The sequence below is a fragment of the Xiphophorus hellerii genome, chromosome 11, assembly GCF_003331165.1.
Source record: "Xiphophorus hellerii strain 12219 chromosome 11, Xiphophorus_hellerii-4.1, whole genome shotgun sequence".
Taxonomy (NCBI): Eukaryota; Metazoa; Chordata; class Actinopteri; order Cyprinodontiformes; family Poeciliidae; genus Xiphophorus; species Xiphophorus hellerii.
Window position 1 is genome coordinate 26,814,164 of NC_045682.1, and position 23,730 is coordinate 26,837,893.

The 23,730-nt window shown below is 37.1% G+C and overlaps 1 protein-coding gene across 2 annotated transcripts in view; it reads right to left on the bottom strand.

Annotated features, from left to right (window-relative positions):
* The window catches only part of gabra1 (gamma-aminobutyric acid type A receptor subunit alpha1), a 30,620-nt gene extending 20,071 nt beyond the window's left edge, over positions 1–10,549 (bottom strand). The window contains exons 1-4 of one of the 2 annotated variants that reach the window (XM_032577322.1): positions 10,404–10,549; positions 8,258–8,360; positions 2,371–2,483; positions 1,288–1,355 (exon numbers count right to left, since the gene is read on the bottom strand). In XM_032577322.1, coding sequence (XP_032433213.1) covers positions 1,288–1,355; positions 2,371–2,483; positions 8,258–8,337 — 261 coding nt within the window. In that variant the 5' untranslated portion in view covers positions 8,338–8,360; positions 10,404–10,549. Of the gene's footprint in view, positions 1–1,287; positions 1,356–2,370; positions 2,484–8,257; positions 8,361–9,652; positions 10,357–10,403 lie in introns of those variants that run through there. The other variant, XM_032577323.1, reaches the window with a different exon arrangement.
* Between the last annotated feature and the right edge of the window lie 13,181 nt (positions 10,550–23,730).

The following is a 23,730-nucleotide window of genomic DNA, read 5'->3' on the forward strand; positions in this document are numbered from 1 at the left end:
TACTATATATTTTTTTTTAATCCAGTTATTTACAATAACATTGTTTGGTAAATGCAAAAATTACTCTTTGCATTTTGTCTTAGGGTAATATTTTTCCCTGAGTAATATAAATTGCAGTCATCGCAAAAACGAGACACTGGACACAAAATTAGAAGGAAACTTCATTTCCAAGCCAGTTAATGACTACAGCTGAGATTTTAATGGTTCCACATGACTGCCCACTAGAATAAGAAAATAATTCACAGCCGGTTTTCTGTGCTGTTTCTCCTTCTTTCACTCTAGTTCTTATAAGATAATTAGTGTGAACTGAAACGGAGCTTCAAGGTAACAGAGAAGGGTATGGAAAGGCTACAGATGGGAAAAAATCTTCTTTAATGTTTTTTACTTGTCGTAACACAAAAGTAAAATACTCCTGGTCTGCATGTCAGCCTGTACAATCAAATGAGATTATGTCAAATCAAGTACACACATTACTGCACATAAAAAAATGTGCAAATACTTTGAATGAGACTTATTGGTTTCCATTGTATGATGCAAAGATCAAGACAGTTCTGTTTGAAAATATTCTAAAGATTTAACTGTTGAAATGTAAGATATTTTATCTTCAATATTAGGTGACAACAAAACAGTCATATTCAGTGAATTAGAAATGTCTTGAAAGGTTTATTTCATTAACTTAATTCACTAAGTAAAACTAATTATGCAGACTGATATATTCAAGCCTTTATTTCTGTCAATTATGATGATGTTGGGCTTACAGCTAGATTAAATTATTACATCAGACTAATAAAACAATATATTTTTTAATTCAAAAATATGCACATAATGAAAAGCATGTTCATGCTAAAAAGATGTTATTTTCAAAATGTACGTTTAATGTGACAAACAAATGTTTATTCTAATTTAGGGATAACACTTAAATGACTGCTTTGAAAGCTGTTGTAATTAGCAGCCTCCGGCTGCAAAGGTGTACTAGTTTATTCCACAAACTAGTTTTCCACTTAGAGAATGTCCAGAAATGTAAACCAAATAAGTGAAAGAATGAACTTTTTCTCCCCGCAACTGAATAAGTAGCACTTGAGAAGAGAGACATTATCTAGAAATGGTCATTACAAGTGACAGCTGTAACAAAACATCATAAGTTAACAAATGAATCAATCTTCCTATCAGTGAATATTTTCCAGTTTAGAAAGAACTGTGACTTGCGAGATGAGAAAACAGGTGTGAGGGTTTAAGGAAGGGCACAGGGAAAAGAAGTGACATTTACAGAGGTGGAACGAGCCTTACCATGTCATGGTCCGAAACTGGTCCAATACTAGTCACAAAAATGTCAGTCTTGACTTCAGTTACACGCTCTGTTGAAGCAGGAAATTGTCAGAGTGAGTGTCTATCAGTGGCATTCATTACATCTAAACTGCTTGTTAATACAATGCCACCTGGCTACACTTGCTTATCTGTTCACACTTGTCAGCAAAATTTTTAGTATACACAATTGCACAACAAATATACAATTAAAGTTAAACATATACAAAATTGTCATGCCAAATACATCTAACCACTACTGAGAACTTTTGCCTTGAATTTTGGTACTAATTGCTGTTTCTATTGGTCTGGTCTCAGCATCAGCTCTATTACTGCCTGAGCAGACGTTAGGTCTCTTAATGACATCGTGTGTGGTGGAAAACATGCCACTCTCCTCCGATAATGTTGATAGCCAGCTTAGGATCAGTGGGTGGGGAATTCATTTAAAGAGGCTGGCAAAGAAGATGTTTGTGAACGTGTCTTCACATATTTGTGTGTATGTGTTTGACAGAACTCGCTCCATGTGACTGTCAAATTGAAATGTGACAGCGTGATTTGTAAATGATGCCTATTGTGATTCAGAATTTCTTCCCCCAGACACTTGTACTTTTATGAAGCTTGTTGTTTCATTGTGTTTGATGCCTACTACATCATATCACTTTATATTGTATGCTCTTGCTATTTTTGCTTTATTTCTTTATTATTCTCCCTCATGTTCTTTTTCAAACTCCCAGCATTCCTGCCTGTTGCTTCTCTCTAACAATGTGTGGTTGACAACACGTGGAATAAAGCCAACAGTAAACGATGACAGTGTCGGGTTGATAGTGTAAGTCTGGACTTGATGAAAATTTCAGAAAAGCAGCAGCCAAATAATGAGACTCCGGTACTTTTTCTTGCTAAAGGTAACAAAAGTCTGGTACTGACAGCAAGCACATTATTCAGTCACATGGTTATTATTCTGTGTTTTTGTGAGGATAATAAAACTGTTTCAAGGATGACACTTGCATATTTAAAAATAATGGATTTTTATGAGCAACAGAATTTATTCAATGACTTGGCTGTACTGACCTCCGAGTCCTGGCCTGAGGCGATTGTCATAGCCATCTAGAAGGCTGTCTAAGATTTTGGTGAACACTGTGGTGTTATCTTTCTGCTCGTCTGTCATGCCATTCTGCCCAGAGCTGCCAAAGCAAAGAACAAGATTTAAAGTTGCAGCTAAAGTCAAAAACCTACGCCAAAACTGCTGGCAGAAAAACAAACAACATTAAAACTCTTCATCTGAGTCATACATTATATATCAAAGATAAAAAGATTTAATTTTAACTGTGGAGTACACCAAGGGGAATTCTGCTGGCATGCACAATGAACCATGAGTCACAATATGAAAACATATTCAGTAAACTGGCCATGCTTGCTATGACACTAAATAATATCCCTGTTAATGTACATCCCACATTGAATAACCATGAGATCAGATAACTTCATCATTAGTTAGAGGAAATACTTGTTCTTTAAAACGGACTACTGATGCATACATTGAAGTCACAGGTGATGTTTTAAATGCCTGAACACAATACTGGAAGGGGGAGGGGATATTATGCAAAATCAACTTTTTGAAATTGACATTATGTTATAATGTTATTCTCTCATCAAAAACATATCCAGAGTGTTGCTTTGATTTATTCACGCATGTTTGACAAATTCTTGACATTCCCATGGCAAACCTTCAGGGTACCTAAGTATATGCTCACACAATGTACCACCTATTTACCCAAAGCTCATCCTGGGAGCTTGAGTCCCCAGCCACACATCTGCCCTACCATGCACCCCACACCTTCCCCTCTCAGCTTCGACAGACTAGCGGCAGCGGTTAGGAAACACCTGGTGGAAATACTGAGCTTATCATACAAACTACTTGTTATCCAATGCTTCTAAGAATGGCTGTAAATTGAATGAAGTGCTAAAGCAGGAGTGTTGGAAAGAGAAACAGCTTCTTGAAAAGACACGGGTCATTTGTGCCTTGAAAATAAACATCTCCCTTTAAGCCATACATTACTAAAATTATAAATACATTTTACAATTTTAAAATGTAAATTATAAAATGGACATTTTACAATTGTCTCAGACAATCATAATCACCCTTCATGTTTATGAATCTTAGTCCCTGTTTTTTGCACATTTTTGAAATGTACATTGTGAATCTACTTTTTATTTTAAGTTCACACTTCTATCCGTGATTTCAGATAGCTTCTGAATAGAACTGGGAAGGAGATTATTATTATTATTTGCTTTGCACATCATCAGTGCAGAAATACTAATTAATTCCTAAAATTTTATTACATAAAATTTAATTATTTTATTAGCAGGAACAGAGTAATCACAACCATTTCACTGTCACACAAAGTTCCCATGTTGTCTTATAATACATTTAACACTGTATCATGCACTATTTAAGCAGAAAAGATGTGACATGAGCACCATAGCAATCAAACATGATGCTCACTGCACATGTGTGCAGCTGCTACAGAACTGATGCAACTGGGATTCAGATATCACAGCAGCCATCCAATATGAGGTGGTCAGTGAATCATTCAAGTATAAAAAAGATGGTGACATTATAGAACAATAATTGCCATGTTCTGAACCAGCACATATCTGAGAACTTCACACTCTTAATCCCAATATACACACACTATTCAGAGTAGGAGAACATATATATATATATATATATATATACAGTACAGACCAAAAGTTTGGACACACCTTTCTAATTCAATGGGTTTTCTTTATTTTCATGACTATTTATAAGGCAAGAAATCCCACTTATTAACCTGACAGGGCACACCTATGAAGTGAAAACCATTTCAGGTGACTACCTCTTGAAGCTCATCAAGAAAATGCAGAGTGTGTGCAAAGCAGTAATCACAGCAAAGGTTGCTACTTTGAAGAAACTAGAATATAAGGGCTATTTTCAGTTGTTTTACACTTTTTTGTTTAGTGCATATTTCCACATGTGTTATTCATAGTTTTGATGCCTTCAGTGTGAATCTACAATGTCAATAGTCATGAAAATAAAGGAAACTCATTGAATTAAAAGGTGTGTCCAAACTTTTGGTCTGTACTGTATATATATATAATGTCATAGAATCTAGCCCTAGCACAGAGCCTTGCTGTACAAAATAATTTTTGTAAGTATTTTTGTACTTTTTTATATAAAGCATGTTAGTTTGTTTCATTTTTCAAAGGATGTGAAATTGTTTAAAGGCACAATAAATAGAAAGAATAGTGACACAGAGAGTGAAAAAAAGAGAAATCAGAATACATTATTTATACTTTAATATGGTCTTTCAAATGAAAAACACATCACTGAATGCGCTCTTTGAACAACATGAAACAAAATGCTAAGAGCAATGCTGAAAACGCTCATGATCCCTAATTGTGAGAGCAGGGCTTGAATCTCCCCGCATAAATATTTTACCGTTCTCCTAATCAGGGAACCAACCTCTAATTATATAGTACACCAAAAAGCCAGGATATGACATGGCTGAGATAGCATGTGCATAAAGTGTGTTAAAACACATGGACCAATGCATGCACATAACAATATGCTCCCAGGTATTTGCATATGTGAACCAACAGTCATGTTCAACAGTATATTGTATCTGTAATCTTTTTCCTATTTCCCAAGCCAGTGGGATTCTGCTTTGATTACTTATGAAATAAACAGCATGTGTTTGAAGAAAGGCTCTACTAGCTGAACATCTCCAAGGAGAAGTGGAGGTCATCAAGATTAGTTAGTAGAGACCTGCAGCTGGAAGGAAGGAAGAGTGTAAAATGTGACACAGCAGCATGCAGAGAATCATGACAATTAGTCTATAGGAAAACAAAGAAGAGCAAAGATTAAGATAACAGAGATAGAAGAGAAGCAGCTGGGGTTAAAACATTGGGAAAGGTATCAGTTCTGAATCGAATGTATCTGTTCGAAGGGAGAAGATCATAAGATGCAGGATTTACGTTCCGAACATGAGCTTTCAAACAGAGAGATATCGTGTGGATTTTAAAGAAAAGGTTCATTCACATATTTCTCTTTGCCCCCAATTATCCCTCTGTCAGTGGAAATTATAAAGTAAAGAAAGAAAATCAAATGAAAGTTGTGATGAGCAAGTATGGTCTTTGTCAGCTCTGAAGCTGTCTGCCTTAAATCACTCAAAATTCAAAGAATATTTATTATCCTGTTTAAGGTCTGGGATGATAATTTTGTCTGAAAACACACAATATGAACTGCAGCTTTGGAATGAACTGCAAAACTAAAATTAAACACAATGTTCTAATGCCCCACCACACTGATGTAATTTAAATTTGCCAAAACTGAGACATACAAAAAAACGATTAAAGGGTTGATCCTCATATTCCAAATTATCATTACAGAGAAGATCTAAATAAGATAGAAAAAATATCTTAGTAAGAAATATCTTAAGATTAGTCAGATTGGACTAGGAGCTTCAATGAACAAAAATGTTCAAGTCTTACCACAGAGTCTTCATTCCACTTAGGTTTCAATCCTGACTGGGACGTTTTCACATGCAAATGTTCTTTGACTTAAATCATGTCACTGTAGCTCAGGTTGTGTTTTTAGGGTTGGTGAATGGTGGACTTCCACCACATTCCTAAGTCTGTTTCAGCCTCTAACAGCTTTTCTTTAATTATTTCTCTTTATTTAACTCGTCCCACCAACACTGCAGCAGAAAAGCATCTCCACAGCATAATGCTGCCACCACGATGTCTTGCAGTGGCAGAAGGGGTGGTAGACCTTGGTCCAGATGGAAGACACAAATGGATTCTTCTTGTATTTCATGTGACTCCTAAAGGCATTTAATTTCACTTGATTTTGTATATTTAATTAGCATTTTTCAAATTATCTGAAGACAAATTAGATTCTACACGTGTTGCTTTTTCACACACATTCCATTCAAATACATTTCTGGCTGCAGTGTGGCAAAATGTGGAAATATATGTATATCTTTACAAGGCGCTAAACACTGAACATAATTAATGTTTCCAATGACAATGGCCACAACGTAAAATACTGGTTGGTCAAATGGTACTTTTTCTAAATTAAATGATTTTTTTTTTACATTTTTTTAGCAATAATCACACATCCTGTTTCTAAATGGATAAGTGAAAAGTATAATGTGGAATTTCGCATTTTTTACAAGTATAGGGAGATGGTATGCTTTGAAAGATAAACATCTTTATTAGTTAAGGGCTTCCTCTCACCAACCACTGTACACCATCCCCATCTACAGGTCATCTGAACAGCAACAGTTCTATTCACACATTCACTGCCAGTCTCTCTCTGTCCATTTTACTCACTGTTTCTTTCACTTTCCTGTCAGTCAGAAATCTAATTATGAGACATTTTCTTTGGTAGCTAGATACCGTAGCAAAGCTCTTGGTCTGCTCAATTATCACATCTTGCCAAAATCCCCAAAGGTGTATTCGCAAGTCTGGGATTCTGCGTCTGACTCCGAAAAGGGGGGAGTGGCTTTTACAGAAAATCTTTGGGGTGATAATTGCTTTGCAGCTTCTGTGTTGTCACTATGCAGCACTTGAATGCTAGAATATCTTCTCTAAAGCAGACAAGATCCTCCATTTCTAGCCATTACATTTCAAAAGAACGCAGCAGCTGTAATTAGTAGGTCAGATTATATCCGTATACAAAAATGAGATACTACAGTGCACTACAACTTTAAAGTATTAAAAGTGTTTTCATAATCAGCTTGGTGGTTCAAGCTGAAACCTATATCACATACAGAATTTACTTTTTGTGGTATAGCTGCTGAGCAAAGCCAGCTGGTGATAAATGGTGATATCAACGTATCACCATTTAGGTTCTACTGTTTTATTCAACTGTAAGGAAATTCCTGATCTGTTCATTTGCCAAAGATTTCTCTTGGAAAACCACAAAGGAAGAAAGCTTGAATATTCTCACATACTTAAAAAGGTTGCTGAATTGAACTTTTAGAGTTGCTTTCTTATGTTCATGTGAGTGTTAAGTGATTTTCTCATCAAAATTGTCCACATTTGTACAATGAGCATTTTTAAATCTGCAGGAAAACGAATGTCCGCTTAGGCTTAGAATTGTGTAGAAATTAAAGCAGTTGCAGTCTCATCACGGCGGATCTCACCCCTGTCATTTATAATCCAATTCTCTCTCGCTTTCTCTCTTTTTTGTCTGTTTAGGTAGCTGACAGCCAGCAGTTCCATGTTGACACCGAGATGGAGAGTCTGTACATTGACTCTGCTATCCCTGCAGCTGCTGTCAAAACAAATGTGCAGTAATCTATGGCAAACATCTCAGTGCAATGCGGAACATCTAGCCTACGTATAGCACAGGTCTGAAAACTGACAGAGTGGATGTTGTCCCACGCAGCCAGTGAACCAAAAGAAAAAAGTGCAATTCAACAGTAAAGTGGCTATTTTTTGCTCATCATCTCTTGTCCCTGTGTTACACTTCTTATTACCTTGGCAATAATAAGCATGCAGGTGTCCTGTGAGTGTGCCCTAGTTACAAGCATAGTGATTAGATTCTGTAAAAACAAGCACTGAGGTGGATAGTAGAGTATAAAACTGCCAGATGAATCACTGTTGGCAGTTTTAGACATTTAGGAGGCGCACATTGAGCAAAAATTGACTTCTCTATTTAACCCCTATTTAAATGTAACTGAAAATATATTCCACAGTATCTACTAGTTCTCACAAATACAGAACAAGCTGGGTTAACCAGAAAAAAAAGTATAATGCATGCACCATTTAGACACTAAATTGCAATGCAGAATGCATTTCCCTTCACATTTAGGGCATTTCAGCAATGTGCAGATGAACATGCATGTTTCTGTGTTCACACTGATAGATCGTCAATCAGGTACAGTTATATATTAAAATATATTCTCACCTTTTCCCAGTCAGTACGCTGCTTGTGACCAGTAAACAAGTCCACAGACACAGAGAGGCCACCCTGCTCTGTCCACACATAGTTGAAATATGAGGACCTTTCACTGGTGGAGATTAAAGAAAGAGAAAATGAACATCATCGCCATGTCACATGGAGCCTGTAAACCATTACCTCCAATGTGCCGTCACATAAAAGTGTCAACAAATTAGCAAGCATAGACAGAGAAGGTCACTTTGCTCCTTTTGATTACGAATCTAAACATTTATGACTAGATTCATTCACAACAAATGTACCAAATCCAAAATGTTCAAATTTGATTCATACAAACATCAAGTATTTTGCACCATTATCTTTAATCGCATGTCATACTGACTGTGCCCCTGACTATCAGACGGACCAGATCCAACAGATGCTCTTGTGGCTGCATCCATAGCGCAGAATAATTAAGAGGAAATAACAAGGAAACACACCATCGACCACATATACACCCTGTGTGAGGCTGTAGCACCTGTGAACAGCCTCCTCTAGTAATACTCTGCAATGTGAAGCGTAGGCATTAAAATGGGCATCCAACCAAATTGCTCTTCTTTAAGGGAAAAGAACATGTCATTCCTCCCTAAACATTTAAGCATGATGTCAGTCAGTCTGCAAAGTATAGTCAAGCGACACCCTAGCTATAATATGCATGCAAATTCAGAATCCATATTGGAAAGCGCAATCAGTGTGTCCACGAGAGGGCCAGTTGCTTATTTATAGAAAAAAAAGGGCAAGAAATTCACCGAAATTTGCGTTGACAGACACACAGGGAACCCTTGCTTGTGTTGCTTCAAGGTGTGCTACGAGTGGGTGGTGGCCACATACTCTGTTAAAATGTAATAAAAATAAAATAAAATATCCCCTTGTTGACACAGATTAAACAATGGGAACATGATGAAGCTTATCGGATTTAGTGGGGGGGAAACCCGCACAAGCACACTTTTTAAGTTATTCAGAAGGGGAGGAATGTCACCCTGAACAAACAATCAACATTTGAGTAAACATAAGCACAGTGGAAATTTTGCATGCAACTGACATCCCCTGCAAGGCTTGTCTAAATACAGGCATGACGATCCGTGCGTGGCGGAGTAATTAACTGAATGCGCGTTGATGCCGTTTTATTTGGAGAGCGCTGTCCGCGGTGCTGAAACCAGGCAGCATCCCCGTTAAAGCATCAAGCCGCTCCTGCGTGCCATAAAATACTCCCCCCTAAACGGTGCTAATTTCAGCGGCAAACTCATCCATCCCTCTCAATAAAACTCAGCTTCGATTGTTGCGCTGTTCACCGATAAGAAAAACCAGCCCGCTTTATCTCTTTAGCTCAATAAAAATAACAAAAATGTTAAGAATATCACTTACAGCAGATGAACCCGGGTGCATTTGATGTCCACTGACTATATCCTGTAACTTTTTGCAAATTTCTTTTTTTTTTCAAGTCGGACGGAATGTGAAAAATTTCCTCTGTGATCTCAGATCTGACGAATTTTAGCTTGAGGCTGAAGAAGCGGCTGCTGACGATATGCGCAGGTCTCTCTCACTGTTCATTGGTGGTAGTGTAGTGAGTTCAACTCTCAGTCTGTCGGCAACAGAAATGTTTCACCAAACTAGCATATCTAGTCTAATGAACGCTGAATGGCTGAATGCACTGATTGCGCTTCCCAAAACGAAGCGGAACAGAATATCCCCACGTCCTAAGGCAGAATATTTCATTTTAGAATATGCCGTGCCAATGTAACATAATGACAAGCCCGCCCATTTTATATGCAGCACAATTTAACTTCCATTGCTGTCCTCCTAATCTATTTTCAGCGGATGTTGGATAGAAAAATCCTCTTACATTTTCAGCTAGATTACCACTCTGTCTCCCTGACTCGTACGTGATGATTTCCAACGAGGCAAAATTCTACACATACTTACACTAACGCCCAAATAACACTTAAACCGAAACGGGTTGCGGTTTGGATAGGCGCGCACAAGCTTGGAAAAAAATCACCTCCAGAATTTTTAGGAAAACATATCCCCCGCTTTCACCCAGGTTTACACCAGGGCAAGAGGATGTTCTTCTATTCCCTGCAACAACAACAACAAAATCCCCAAGCAGATCACTCACCGTCTCCTAAAAGCCCACGTTTCGCATCTAGACAACTGCTGGTGTCTCTGTTATAAACCAAATATTCTGCTGCTACAGCCGCGCCGCTTCAGACTGAGCCACTGACGACGAGCGGCGCTGAGCTGCGTGCATCTGCAAGAGAGAGGGGGAGAAAAAAAAAAAAAAAAAAAGAAAAACTGGGCTTATGATTCGTGGCGTATATTTCTGTAGGCATCGGCGCTTTTCTAAGTTGAGACTACAAATCAGGGGACATTTGCTTCAGCAAGGACCGAAACAGAAACACAAACGAGGTGGACAGTGATGTTATTATTGGCAATTTATACAATTCCATTGTAATTTGGAAAAGCTTATGTTTTCCATAAATCCAAGCTGTTGATGAAGGAACGGCTCTTTTTTTGCCCCTAGTTTTGGCGGAGGGTTTATTTTCATGGGGGCAGGCAGAGTGAGCTAGCAGTGGAGTCACGTCAGTCTAGTCTGCAGTGCAACGTTTCCTCTGAGAGCGTGTGCGCTGCCTGCTCACGCGTGGTTCAAGTAATACATGTGCGTGATTAGTTATGAGGGACGTCACAGGTCTGCACGCCCGTATTTTCTAGATTCAATAAGTTCTATCTATCTATCTATCTATCTATCTATCTATCTATCTATCTAACATGCATCCACTTTATCGCAGTCTGCTCACTCTTAACCTGATGCAGGTGCGTGTGTATATTTAGGTAACAATGAATCCATTCCACCGCCTGTTTCCATAGAATTAATGCCACTGTAATACAAGTGGAGCATCGTTTCAAGCTGCATCTCTTTGCCCCTCAAAGCTCAGTCTCCAACCGCTGCATGTGACTCGGTTTTGCCCGTGCGCGCGCGTGCGTGCACGTGCGGGCGCGCACAACCAACACGTGCCGCGGCGTGCTCGTGGAGAAGTGGAGACTCTTGGTTCGAAGAGAGGAGCAACAGCAGACAGCTTCTCTGAGACCCCGCCAGAGAATATCCAGCGACAGCGTTTTTAAAACACATGCCTTCCCACAGCTCTATCTCTGGGCAGGTGATGGTGAGGGATATTGCGTGTGTGTGCGCGTGTACGTGCGTTTGTGTGTGTGTGTGTGCGTGTGTGTGTGCAGGGCTAAGCAGGGGAGAGATGGATGACGGTAATTTAGGTGAGAGATGCGTAGTTTATGGTCAAATAATCACTGGCAGGAAAGAGTTCCTTTGAATTTTGAAGGAAGGTATATTGACTAAAAACGCCCCCTTGCCACTTGTTCAGCCATTATTGGTGTGTATGTGGTGATAATTAATTTGATTTATTCACTGTGGGAAATCGGTTACCAAAAGGAGTGTTTTAAATGTTTTAATCATTACCATACCAACAGATATTATTAAACATGAGGAAAGCTTTTTGTATATATATTTATATTTAATATATATATATATATATATATATATATATATATATATAATGATCCTTTATTGTGTATTGCTAATTTAGGTTTTTGAAAGTATTTTGTACTATTGCACATGATGCAATCTTCCATGTGTGCATTATGTTTTTGTTCATCGGAATTGATTTTTATTAAAAAAAATTGGGTAGTGTCCAACAATTTGTAATATTTCCTGGAGAGTCCTGTGGATTATTGGGCCGAGACCACCAGGTCAGCTTGTTTTCAGAGACATGATACAATTTCTTCACCATGACCTTTTCCCACTCACCTTACCAAACGACTGAGTTCAACAATGACGTGATCTTAACACCTCCGCACTAGGCTGCTTTTCCATCAGAGAGAATTATATGAATTGCAGCACATTGAGCCATAAAATGCTTAAATTCATTTCTTCGCAAAAGCCGGTCCTTTTTTTACAACCAGAAACTTAAATATATCATATTAGAGTTTATGTGGTAGTTCAAAACAGTGCATGATTATGAAATGTAAGGTAAAGGCTACACAGTTTGCAAACATTGTACAAATAAATATATTAAAATAGTTGGATACATATTCAACCACCTTTGTTCTTATGTATATAAATGAAATCCACTGCAACTAATGACCTTCAGAGGTCACCTTATGTGTAAATGGAGTCCACTTGTGTCTGCTGCTTGGTGAAGCCCTCATAGGGTCTACTGGGGAACTTTGGTGAATAAACACCTTTATAGAGACCTAGAAACACACCAGATAGATCAGCGATGAAGTTGTATAAAGGTTTAATGCAGGGTCAGCATATAAAACAGTTTTCAAAGTTGTGTTCAATAATTCATCTAAAATGGACAGAGTATAGTGCAACAAGGGAAACTCCAGAGGAGCTGCAGAAATTCACAGCTCAGGTGGAACAATCTGTTAGTAATGATATTAGTTATGCATTCCAGAAATTTGACCTTTATTATATAATGGCAAAAAACCCTTATTAGTAAAAGACCAAAGGGAACAATAATGCAAAAAACCCTGAGCACGATATCCAAACTGAAAAACAAGCCATGATGTGCAGATTTTTTTTTTTTTTTCAGAGACAGGTCAAAGATGAATGGAAGACAGATATGGGTAAACAACATGCAATAAAACAAATCTGGTAAATTTAGAGGCACGGAGGACAACATGCAGGACGACAGCTCGAAATATACAGTCAGACATAGAGTGGAATGATTCACATCAGTACTTATTCACATGTTAAAATGGCTCTGTCAAAGTCCAATCTTGAAAGAAGCTTGAAGTTGCAACATGAATAACCATCAAAAATTAGTATCAATAATTTTTCAAGACATTGTGAACAATGACTGAATAAATTGAGATTAGAGGTTCATGACATGTCCTGTAAATAGTTCAATAATGTCAAAATATTTTTTTCTTTCTTTCTATTAATAAGTCTGTGTACTACTTTGATTGTCTTTCTGTTATTTCAGCAGTAGCAGCACCACACACCTCCAGCTGCACCTAACTGAGCATTTAGCAGGTCATAAAGAGTAATAAAAACAAGTGGTGTACTTCAGTTCAATTAGTGCAGCAAAGCTTAATTTGCTTTCACCCTTTTTAACCCTTTGTCTAAATTTCATTGGGTCATGGGGTTGTAACACTGCTGTTGCTCTGTGACTTGAACTTGTTTAGGTGGATATAATTTTTATCCTAAAGGTTTACGTTTCATCCTCTTAAACAACCTTCATCAATCAAATTGTTGCTGCCCACAGAACGAAAGAAAGAAAAATGAATGAACAAAACACTAGAGTCAGCCAGAGTTGTCAGAAGTTAATGGAGTTACATTGCTGCACACCTGTCCTTACACAGTTTTACTACTGCACACCAAACTACTGTGACGGCAGTTGGTAGTTGCCATCCAGCAGGGAATTAGGAGTGACTTGCCTCAATCAGTCGCCTTGAAGAATAAATCAGGCTTCTACAGGAGACAAAAGCAGGCTCCCCCTCTGTGAGCTGCTCACTGCAATCAGCAGAAGTTGGCATGTTCTCTGACTCACCGTTCGAGGTCAAGTCCAGTGTGACGCATGCAAAGGTACGTTCACACACATACACTCACAACTTCCAAAATATATCCACATATCACATGGTACATTTAAGTGTATGTTCTGGCAAAAACTATACTTAAACAACACACGGCATTGAATCTAATTTTAGAAGTATGGAGTGAATTAACCTGACCGTTGCCTTGTTGTGCAATTGTGCTTGAATAAAATTCGGACATCCAGCACAGTCTGGACTTTCTCCCCTGGACTCGAATTGTGTCTGGTAGATTTTTTACTGGGCCAACCAGTGAACAGAAGGAAGAAGTTGTGAACAATGATGCCAATTTTCTGCGCTGTTTTAGAATTATAGTTTGCCTGTAGTTTTAGCAAAGGCAGCAGAGGAAGTGAACGAAGCCATTCAGTCCGTGCTGACCAAATTTACAAATATTGAATTAACATCAATAGCCTCCTCATTCTGATCGGCACTTCTCTCTTCGCAGTGGAGGATGGTTGTTTACAGCGCAGGGTTTCTCTAGTAGCTTTCATAGCATCATACGTCGACATACGTCATGGCCAAACGATAGCAAATGGGTAAAAATTAAAACCTCAACAAGAATTTGTTACAGTGTATATTAAACTGTTTTCTTTCAAACGTTCTGTACATTGATTGAGAGGTTCCTCCCCAATGGTTTCACACTTTTATGTTGCAGGTACTAAAATGTTTGTTTTCTGCTTTTTGAAGTGTCAGGATTACATACCAATATTGTAGGTCTATTTGACCGACACTGGACATTTACGTTTACCACATTATGCATTTCTGCACTACTGTTGAAAGAAACCAGGGCACAAGAGTTAACATTAGCTACCATGGTAACTAAAAATGAAATGAGCTGATATTGCTGGGCATAATGACATCAGTTACCAAACTTTTAACAGATATGACTGTGATGTTTCAGACATCATTGTGACAGTAGATCAAGGCTGGATTGACTGTGCCTCCAAATAATGAGTAATTTCATTAAGAACCAGTTATTAAGATGAAGTGCTTTTGCAGCCACCTAAGATTGCAGAAGTATACTGGAGGGCTGGTGTGCATGACTGCAAGTCCTTTTTGAAGAATAGCGCTTGTCCTACATTCCCTTGGAGTACTTTGACTAATGTGCTTGTAGTTGCATGGTTCATAATCTTGCACTGTACAAGGGTAAATTCTTTTCAAAATGTTCTTGTAACTCTTCTGAGATAAGGGGGAGGTCTATTCATTCACTAAATGGTTTTCTTTTTTGTTTTTGGCATTAGGTTTATGCTGACCTGATTACTTCAGTCAAGTGAAGTGCTAATATTTCAGGCTTTTGGATTCTCCCCTAGTCATTGCATTTTATTAGCCGCATGTCATCACTATCTGTCCTTCATGTCTTGTGAATATATTAGTGTACATTTTTTAATCAAACTAATGTATAGCTACATATGATGAGGTAGTCAATATATCTTTTGTTATTTGGAATTCTCATCAGGCTTAACTTTAGCAGGAAAGATTTTCTGACACTATGTTTAATAACTTTCCTAAGCTGTCCACTTCTGAGAAGCTAGGTATTTGTCTGAAATTAATTATAATCTTTTGAATAATCATTTTCTTTATAAAAAGAGAAGTTACATTTTCAGATTTGTTTTAACACTAGAGTAAAGGTTATCAATGGCCGCACAATAAAATAATTTCCTCTTTGGCATTATGTATTGTCAATATCTAAATAATCCAAATTTAAAATCTTCCAATTCACTTGTAAACAAGTGTGCAAACTTGTAGATCTTCTCTTACTTAATACGCTTGCTTTAGAGAACACGGTGGCTCCCCAGTCTTGCATTTATAAGTACCTGGACTGAACACTGTAAAATATCTCTTTATTACCGTGCCTGAAAAAATCTCTATGAAATAAATAACTACATACATAAAATCTAATCAAATTACACCTGATTCTTCTCACTCACTGTGTGTATTTTGAATCATTGTTGAGCCTCAGTTATTATTGCATTAAAAATCAGTAAATGACTAAAGCCTTTCCATCTGTTTAATTTAGAGAATTCAGCCAGTTCACATTTTATTGCTGCCAGTTAGATTTACATAAGTTTTTTTTTTGTTACTCAGCTCCTTGCAGCTAGCCTCTTGTGGCCATAACAAGAAGTGCATCCAATAATTAAATGAAGTAATTGCAGCATTCAGTTGTTGGAGCTGTTGATTACTTATATAAACCAAAGAAAGGTGAAATCCACAAACTGTGAAACGCTGCGTCTCCTTTCACTGTACTGAACGTGTCTCTGGTTTACTCTAATTTGATTTTGCTTTGTTTCTGTCCGTGCTACCACACATCTTAAATCACTAACAACACATGCGGATGCCTTCAGATGAAAACATACTCTGCATATGCATGGAGACAGTGCTGTTGAGTGGAAGCAGACCGCGCAGCAGCAGCTGCACTCTCACTTGTCAGTTTACATAACACTGATTATAACCCTGAGATTTAGCCAACCACCAGCAACAGTTTAGTTTGGCCTGGGCATTAAAATTTTACTGACCATCTGCTCAACTCTTCAGTTACTTTCCTTCAAATACTTCTCATTGATGCTGATTCTGCCAAACGAATCTGCATAGTGCTCCCACCCAAGACACAGGGTAGCAGTTATAGAAAAAAACAATCTGTTCCAAGGTCATATTTTTAGTCTCTTCCTAATAAGTATTGTTATTCTATTTTACTTCTATAAATTACATGCTTAATGTGATTTAAGCTTATGTTTTTTAGGTTGTGTTTTTATTCCAAAACACTTTATACTATTCAATAAATTCAAATAGTTTTCAAAGCCAGTAATGGGCAACAAAATCATGGGAAGCCGAATGCATTTATTCATTTTGAAAGCTGAAAGCTGCAGTCAATCAGCTATACCTTGTCCTCTCCTTAGAGATTTTATGTTTATTATGATTTTCCACTGCAGAAATAATCATGACCAACAAAACAATTTCCCAAGCTTAAATGTGATGCCAGTGTTCTGTCACAAGTCCTCTGTTACATCTCTTAAATTTCCACCAAGGCCTATTGTGAATGTGAGTCTCCAAAGACCTCCAAAGCAATCAACAAAAATAATAATAATAAAAAAAGTTGAATAATTTCTATCAAAACCTGACATCATGGCTTATTAAACGTTCACATACTGTTATTGACATTTGGCAAATGATTCCAGAGAAAGTCAGAGCAGAGATTATCCTTTGCATTTGACAATAACTAATAAGTTAGAATTTTCTTAAAAGTAGTTTATTGTTATTATTATTATTATTATTATTATTAAGAAGCTCCCCCTTTTATTGAAACCAAACTAACAATAAATTTTTTAAAGGTAGCATAATACTAACAATCAATTAAACAATGTTTGTTTGTCTGTAAAGTAAAATAAATAAAACCATATATTTTCTCATTTATTATACTATATTTTTTGCTGCTATTAAACCTTGTTTTTTTCCACAAACTTATGATCCCACAAAAATCATTTACCTTTCAATGCCTAGCACAATGGATATATGTAATCATGATTTTGATTCAGTTTGACTTATCAGGTTCTTTTACAATGTAAAGGTAATTTTATTTATATAGCACATTTTCAGCAACAAGGCAATACAAAGTGCAATTTGTAAAAACAAATTGCAAACAATACTATAAAAGATTAAGCTGCCCCTGTATATAGCAAAAACACTTCAACTTGTACAAATTTACAAACTTTCACTTTTTCACATTTTGTTACACTGAATTCTTATTCCAAAACGGAACAGAGTTCAGTTCTCTTGTTTTAAAGCAATGATAGTAAAGAAAAATAAATACACTTTTGCAAGAAAAAATACAGTATCAAAATGCAATAAACTTCCCTGGAGGGAAAATTGGAATTAGACTATTTGCTAAAACACAGTGTCTTATAAAAGTGCTCATTGAACTTTACCACATTTTTGTCACTTTACAATTATAAACCTCAAGAGTTGATGTGAAAATAGATGAAGCTAAATACAATATTGCAATAAAAATCTGAGAGGTAGCTAAAGACTTGAGAAGGGGTGGAGGTTGGTTTTACTTTCAGCAGAACAACACTAAATACACAGAATGATTTTCAACAAATCATATTCATGTGTCCGCCATAACAAATCCTCCCAAAATATGAGGCTTGTGGTTCTGAATACTTATCAGCCTTACAGATGCTTTTTCTTTTCCTGGTCATCTTTTAGCAAATTTCATTTATTCCTGTTACAGTACTGTTGATTTTTGGTTATCATAAATCTATACGCAAAAAAAGCGATTGGCCATATTTTTCTCTGCTGTAGACAATGTTTAACTTTTCTGTTACTCCTCTTTGCTACATTTACTTAATCTGTTCATTAACCGATGCATGGTAATGTCTCTGGTCAAAGCCAAAATTCAGACAATATTTAACTTACATGAATCTTTGGCCAGTCAAAATTCAGAGTTAGAATGATATGACATTCTAACTCAATCTCTTTATTTGATGCACTTTGCTGCTATTTTGGTGTCCTACCATTCAATATTTCTGCTCAGTGCAGTTTATAATTTAGAGTGGTGATATTAATGGATGGTGAACTCTCTTCCCTCTCTAGATATGAGTAAAATTATAGTGTGGCACCATTAACTATTGCAATTACATAGAATGGCAGTTCTTCTCAAACATCCCACTGATCCCAGAATAAAGACAGACTGAGGGTGGCAAGAAAGAAGAAAGAGAGAAACTGCTTGATTGTTAGCACAAGGTAAAGAAACACTGAAGAGGTGACATTATCAACATGTGGGCTAAGAGATTCAGTGAGGCTGCTTCTGCCTCTATTTCTGAAGGTGTAGGTGTATTTGTGTGTGTGTGCATGCGTGTGTGTTTGTGTGTTTCTGCCTATTGAGAAAGAAACTAAATGAAAACTAAGATGGTGTTCAAGTGTGAAAAAGAGAAAGTGACTGAAAAAAAATCTGTCACAGAGAAAAGGAATGAGGAGAGAGGAGAAAAAGTATGAGGGGCCGTTTAGGACAAAATTTACGTTTTGTCTCTCACACACTACCAAAAACTCTCGCATACTCCAAAAAAGTAGCCACGCACACTCCAAAAAATTACGTTTTGTCTCTCACACACTACCAAAAACTCTCGCATACTCCAAAAAAATAGCCTCGCACACTCCAAAAAATTACGTTTTGTCCCTCACACACTACCAAAAACTCACGCATACTCCAAAAAAATAGCCTCGCATACTCAAAAAAATTACGTTTTGTCTCTCACACACTACCAAAAACTCTCGCATACTCAAAAAAATTACATTTTGTCTCTCACACACTACCAAAAACTCTCGCATACTCAAAAAAATTACATTTTGTCTCTCACACACTACCAAAAACTCACGCATACTCAAAAAAATAGCCACGCACACTCAAAAATTACTCACGCACATTCAAAAAATACTCAAATTGCGTATACACACACTACTAAAATGTCACACACACACACACAAACGTTAACTTTCTCGCTCACATACACTACTATCAGCTCGCTCACATACACTGTACTAACAGCTCGCACATTCACAAACGTTAACTTTCTCGCTCACATACACTGCTAACAGCTCGCACATTCACAAACGTTAACTTTGGTGCACACATACACTGCTAACAGCTCGCACACACACAGACGTTTATCTCTCACATACACAAGACTAAAGTTGAACACACACACAGTACTAAGACTCGTTTTATGTATGTGTGAGAGCGAGACTTTTTATGAATGTGTGAGAGCGACACTCTTTTTGAATGTGTGAGAGCGACACTCTTTTTGAATGTGTGAGAGCCAGACTCTTTTTGAATGTGTGAGAGCGACACTCTTTTTGAATGTGTGAGAGTTGTCACGGAAGAGGCGGGGCATAATTTTTGGATCAAACTGCGCATGCGTAGATCCTAAACTATAAGTTTCGATTGTTGACTCACTGTATGTTCTATTACTTAGTATATTTGTGCTTTTAAATATATATAGAACGTTTAACTTTCTTGTAGATTAATTGTGCTATAGAAATAAATGAATCTGATTGATTGATTAAAAATAGCAAAATTGCTGTAGTACAATCTGTCCACTGGGTGCCAGTATTACAGGAATTATTAACCGGCGCCAACTAGTGCCGAAGAAGAAAGAGTTTGCTATACCGAACATGGCTAACTCTAATTCGAAACGAGAGAGAATTGGTCAGGCAGCTGCCATTTTAAACACCATTCTATCTTCTCCGGAGGCAACCAGCACTTTGACAGGCGCATTAAACGATTCAACGACTGCCCGCAGTGCTACAATCTGGCACCCAGTGGACAGATTGTACTACAGCAATTTTGCTATTTTTAATCAATCAATCAGATTCATTTATTTCTATAGCACATTTAATCTACAAGAAAGTTAAACGTTCTATATATATTTAAAAGCACAAATATACTAAGTAATAGAACATACAGTGAGTCAACAATCGAAACTTATAGTTTAGGATCTACGCATGCGCAGTTTGATCCAAAAATTATGCCCCGCCTCTTCCGTGACAACTCTCACACATTCAAAAAGAGTGTCGCTCTCACACATTCAAAAAGAGTCTGGCTCTCACACATTCATAAAGAGTGTCGCTCTCACACATTCATAAAAAGTCTCGCTCTCACACATACATAAAACGAGTCTTAGTACTGTGTGTGTGTTCAACTTTAGTCTTGTGTATGTGAGAGATAAACGTCTGTGTGTGTGCGAGCTGTTAGCAGTGTATGTGTGCGAGAAAGTTAACGTTTGTGAATGTGCGAGCTGTTAGCAGTGTATGTGTGCGAGAAAGTTAACGTTTGTGAATGTGCGAGCTGTTAGCAGTGTATGTGTGCGAGAAAGTTAACGTTTGTGAATGTGCGAGCTGTTAGTACAGTGTATGTGAGCGAGCTGATAGTAGTGTATGTGAGCGAGAAAGTTAACGTTTGTGTGTGTGTGTGTGACATTTTAGTAGTGTGTGTATACGCAATTTGAGTATTTTTTGAATGTGCGTGAGTAATTTTTGAGTGTGCGTGGCTATTTTTTTGAGTATGCGTGAGTTTTTGGTAGTGTGTGAGAGACAAAATGTAATTTTTTTGAGTATGCGAGAGTTTTTGGTAGTGTGTGAGAGACAAAACGTAATTTTTTGGAGTGTGCGTGGCTACTTTTTTGGAGTATGCGAGAGTTTTTGGTAGTGTGTGAGAGACAAAACGTAATTTTTTGGAGTGTGCGTGGCTACTTTTTTGGAGTATGCGAGAGTTTTTGGTAGTGTGTGAGAGACAAAACGTAATTTTTTGGAGTGTGCGTGGCTACTTTTTTGGAGTATGCGAGAGTTTTTGGTAGTGTGTGAGAGACAAAACGTAAATTTTGTCCTAAACGGCCCCTCATAAAAAAGTATTTTCACACATCTTCCAAATCATTACAAGGTATCATTCAGTCATCCAGTAAACCTGTGAATTGTGTCGATGTGTTATTCTGGGGTATAGCCACAAAAACTTTCTCTTGTGAAATTGACATTGTAAAACCACGGCTGTGAACATTTCTTTTATTACCTTCTTCTTAGGATTAATTGTCAAGGAGTTATTATAAGAATGTCTGAAAATATCAAATGTTAAAACTATCTTAGCAGTGGTGTGTTACTTCCTGTACTAATGTCATCATCAAAAACTGGTAAATATCCCACATAACAAGAAAAGGCTACAGCTGGCAGTTCAACTTTAAAACGCAACACTGAGACAAAGAGGTGTTGGCTCCCAGATGTTCAAAGTCTGCTATTTCAAGAACATTTGTAATGGAGAAATAAAAGGACAAAGCTTAAGTGTTGTCAACGTTTAACATGTAATTTAAAGGAAAAAAAGGGAAACAGTACAGGTTGTTAGCCTTTTCTTTTCTTCTTGCCTTTAAGGTGCTGCAACATATGAAAATTAGTAATTTGCAAACTTGCTTGTATTATACCATCCACCTGAGTACTTGTCTCTGAGTCAGCACTGAAAACCGAGAAAATTCTGTTGAGTGGGTTGAACATCAACATTATCTAGAGTTTGAACATGGTCATTTCAATACAATACACAGCAGCTTATATACTAGATACAACTTGCACAGAGACTAAAGTTTTAGCAGTATTTCTGTATTATCCTGTCTACTTTGAACCCCTCAGTACTTTAATACTGATAATTAACTATGATTTATCCAAAATAGAAATTTGTTTCTTAAGATTGTTTTAATCTAATGGTATTATTTCGTTTTGCCAGTACAGCATCAGGGGCAACCTCATCTTTACCTCTCAAAATCAGGCAGAGGAAGATAAGATTTTATCTTAGCAAGGGTCCTCAGTTGAAAGAAACTTGGATAACAGTGCTAATATGCTTATCAAATTTAAACATAGGATCAACAATCACATCCAGATTTTTCACGAATGGACGACAAAAGGAAGACATGGGACCAACAACACTGTCATGTCCAAGCAGGGGATTGCATTGACCAAACACTAAAATCACAGTTTTGTCCTTATTTAGATTCAGAAAATTTGCTCTTAACCATGCCTGTACATCCTGAAGACAATCCTGTAACATGCATACAACAGACTGGCTGTCATTTGCAGTTACATGTAGATTGATTTGAATGTTTGCAAAACAATGAGAAGAGACTTTGTGCTTTTCAAAAATACAACCAAGAGGCAGCAGAAACAAGGCAAAAAGGACAGGCGCTAATATCGACCCCGGGGAAACGCATAGTTCAGAGGAGAAACAGAGAATGAATGCTGTCGTAGATTTACAGAAAAACTCCTGTTTGAAAGATAGGACCGGAACCAGTTTAGTACTCTACCTCGAATTCCAACAAGTGACTCCAAACGGGTCAAAAGAATTCTGTGTAGTCAGAGAAGACCGTCTTGTTGGTATAATTTAGAACCATTTATACTTCAAAGTTGTTGTGCTTTTTTCCAAGAGATTTGAAAATCCAAGGGTAATTCCACTCATGCAGAAGAATCTTACCTACTCCAGTTGAAAATAACAGTCTAATAAAATATAATAACTTATTTTCCAAAGGAGGAACTGGTTAATTTTCGTTGTTAATTGTGAAAAAGAAGAATAACTCCAGGCCTTGTTTTCAATACAGCAGCGAAGCTAAAAATTAGTCATAGCTCTGTTGTGTCATATATTCTTTTAATCTTAATAGTAATGACTTCATGAGTGTCTTTCCAAACACAATGATCCGCAATTATTACTATGTACTATCCTTCTTGTTCTTTGTATTTAACAATATATTATCAAATACAAAGCTTTATAAATAGCCTCATCTTGGCAGAGGGTCTCTGCTCCATTGACTTTGTAAGCTAAAAATATGTTTTTTAAAACATTAAACATGTCCTCCTGCTTTATGAATCTAGTTAATCTGTCTATGACGGACAGTTAAAAAGTACTGCATTTTACCATTGTTGTCATTCAGTCTTCATGTAGAAAATGTGTAGTAGCAATTTATAGATGTACACTAGATAGAACATTTCTGCTGCTTCTTTCTTTAAGGAGAGAAACTGTACAAATTGACATTTTGATAGAAAAGGAATAGACAGTTGTCTATTAGTGACATAACATAAAGAAACCATTGGTGAAAATTATTAAGGGCTTTCTCATGAGTTAAAACAATAGGCTTCTGTCTTTGTCTATATTTTCCCCTATATTTCAGTACTGAATTTGGTACACAAGATTTGAAATTGACCAATGTTTTTCTGTTTGCTTTTCTTGTGAAACATATTTTCTAAACTTAAAGTTTTACTAATTGCACTTAATTTCATCAGGTAAAAACAAGTGTTCAGAAAGACACAGCTAAGGTAAA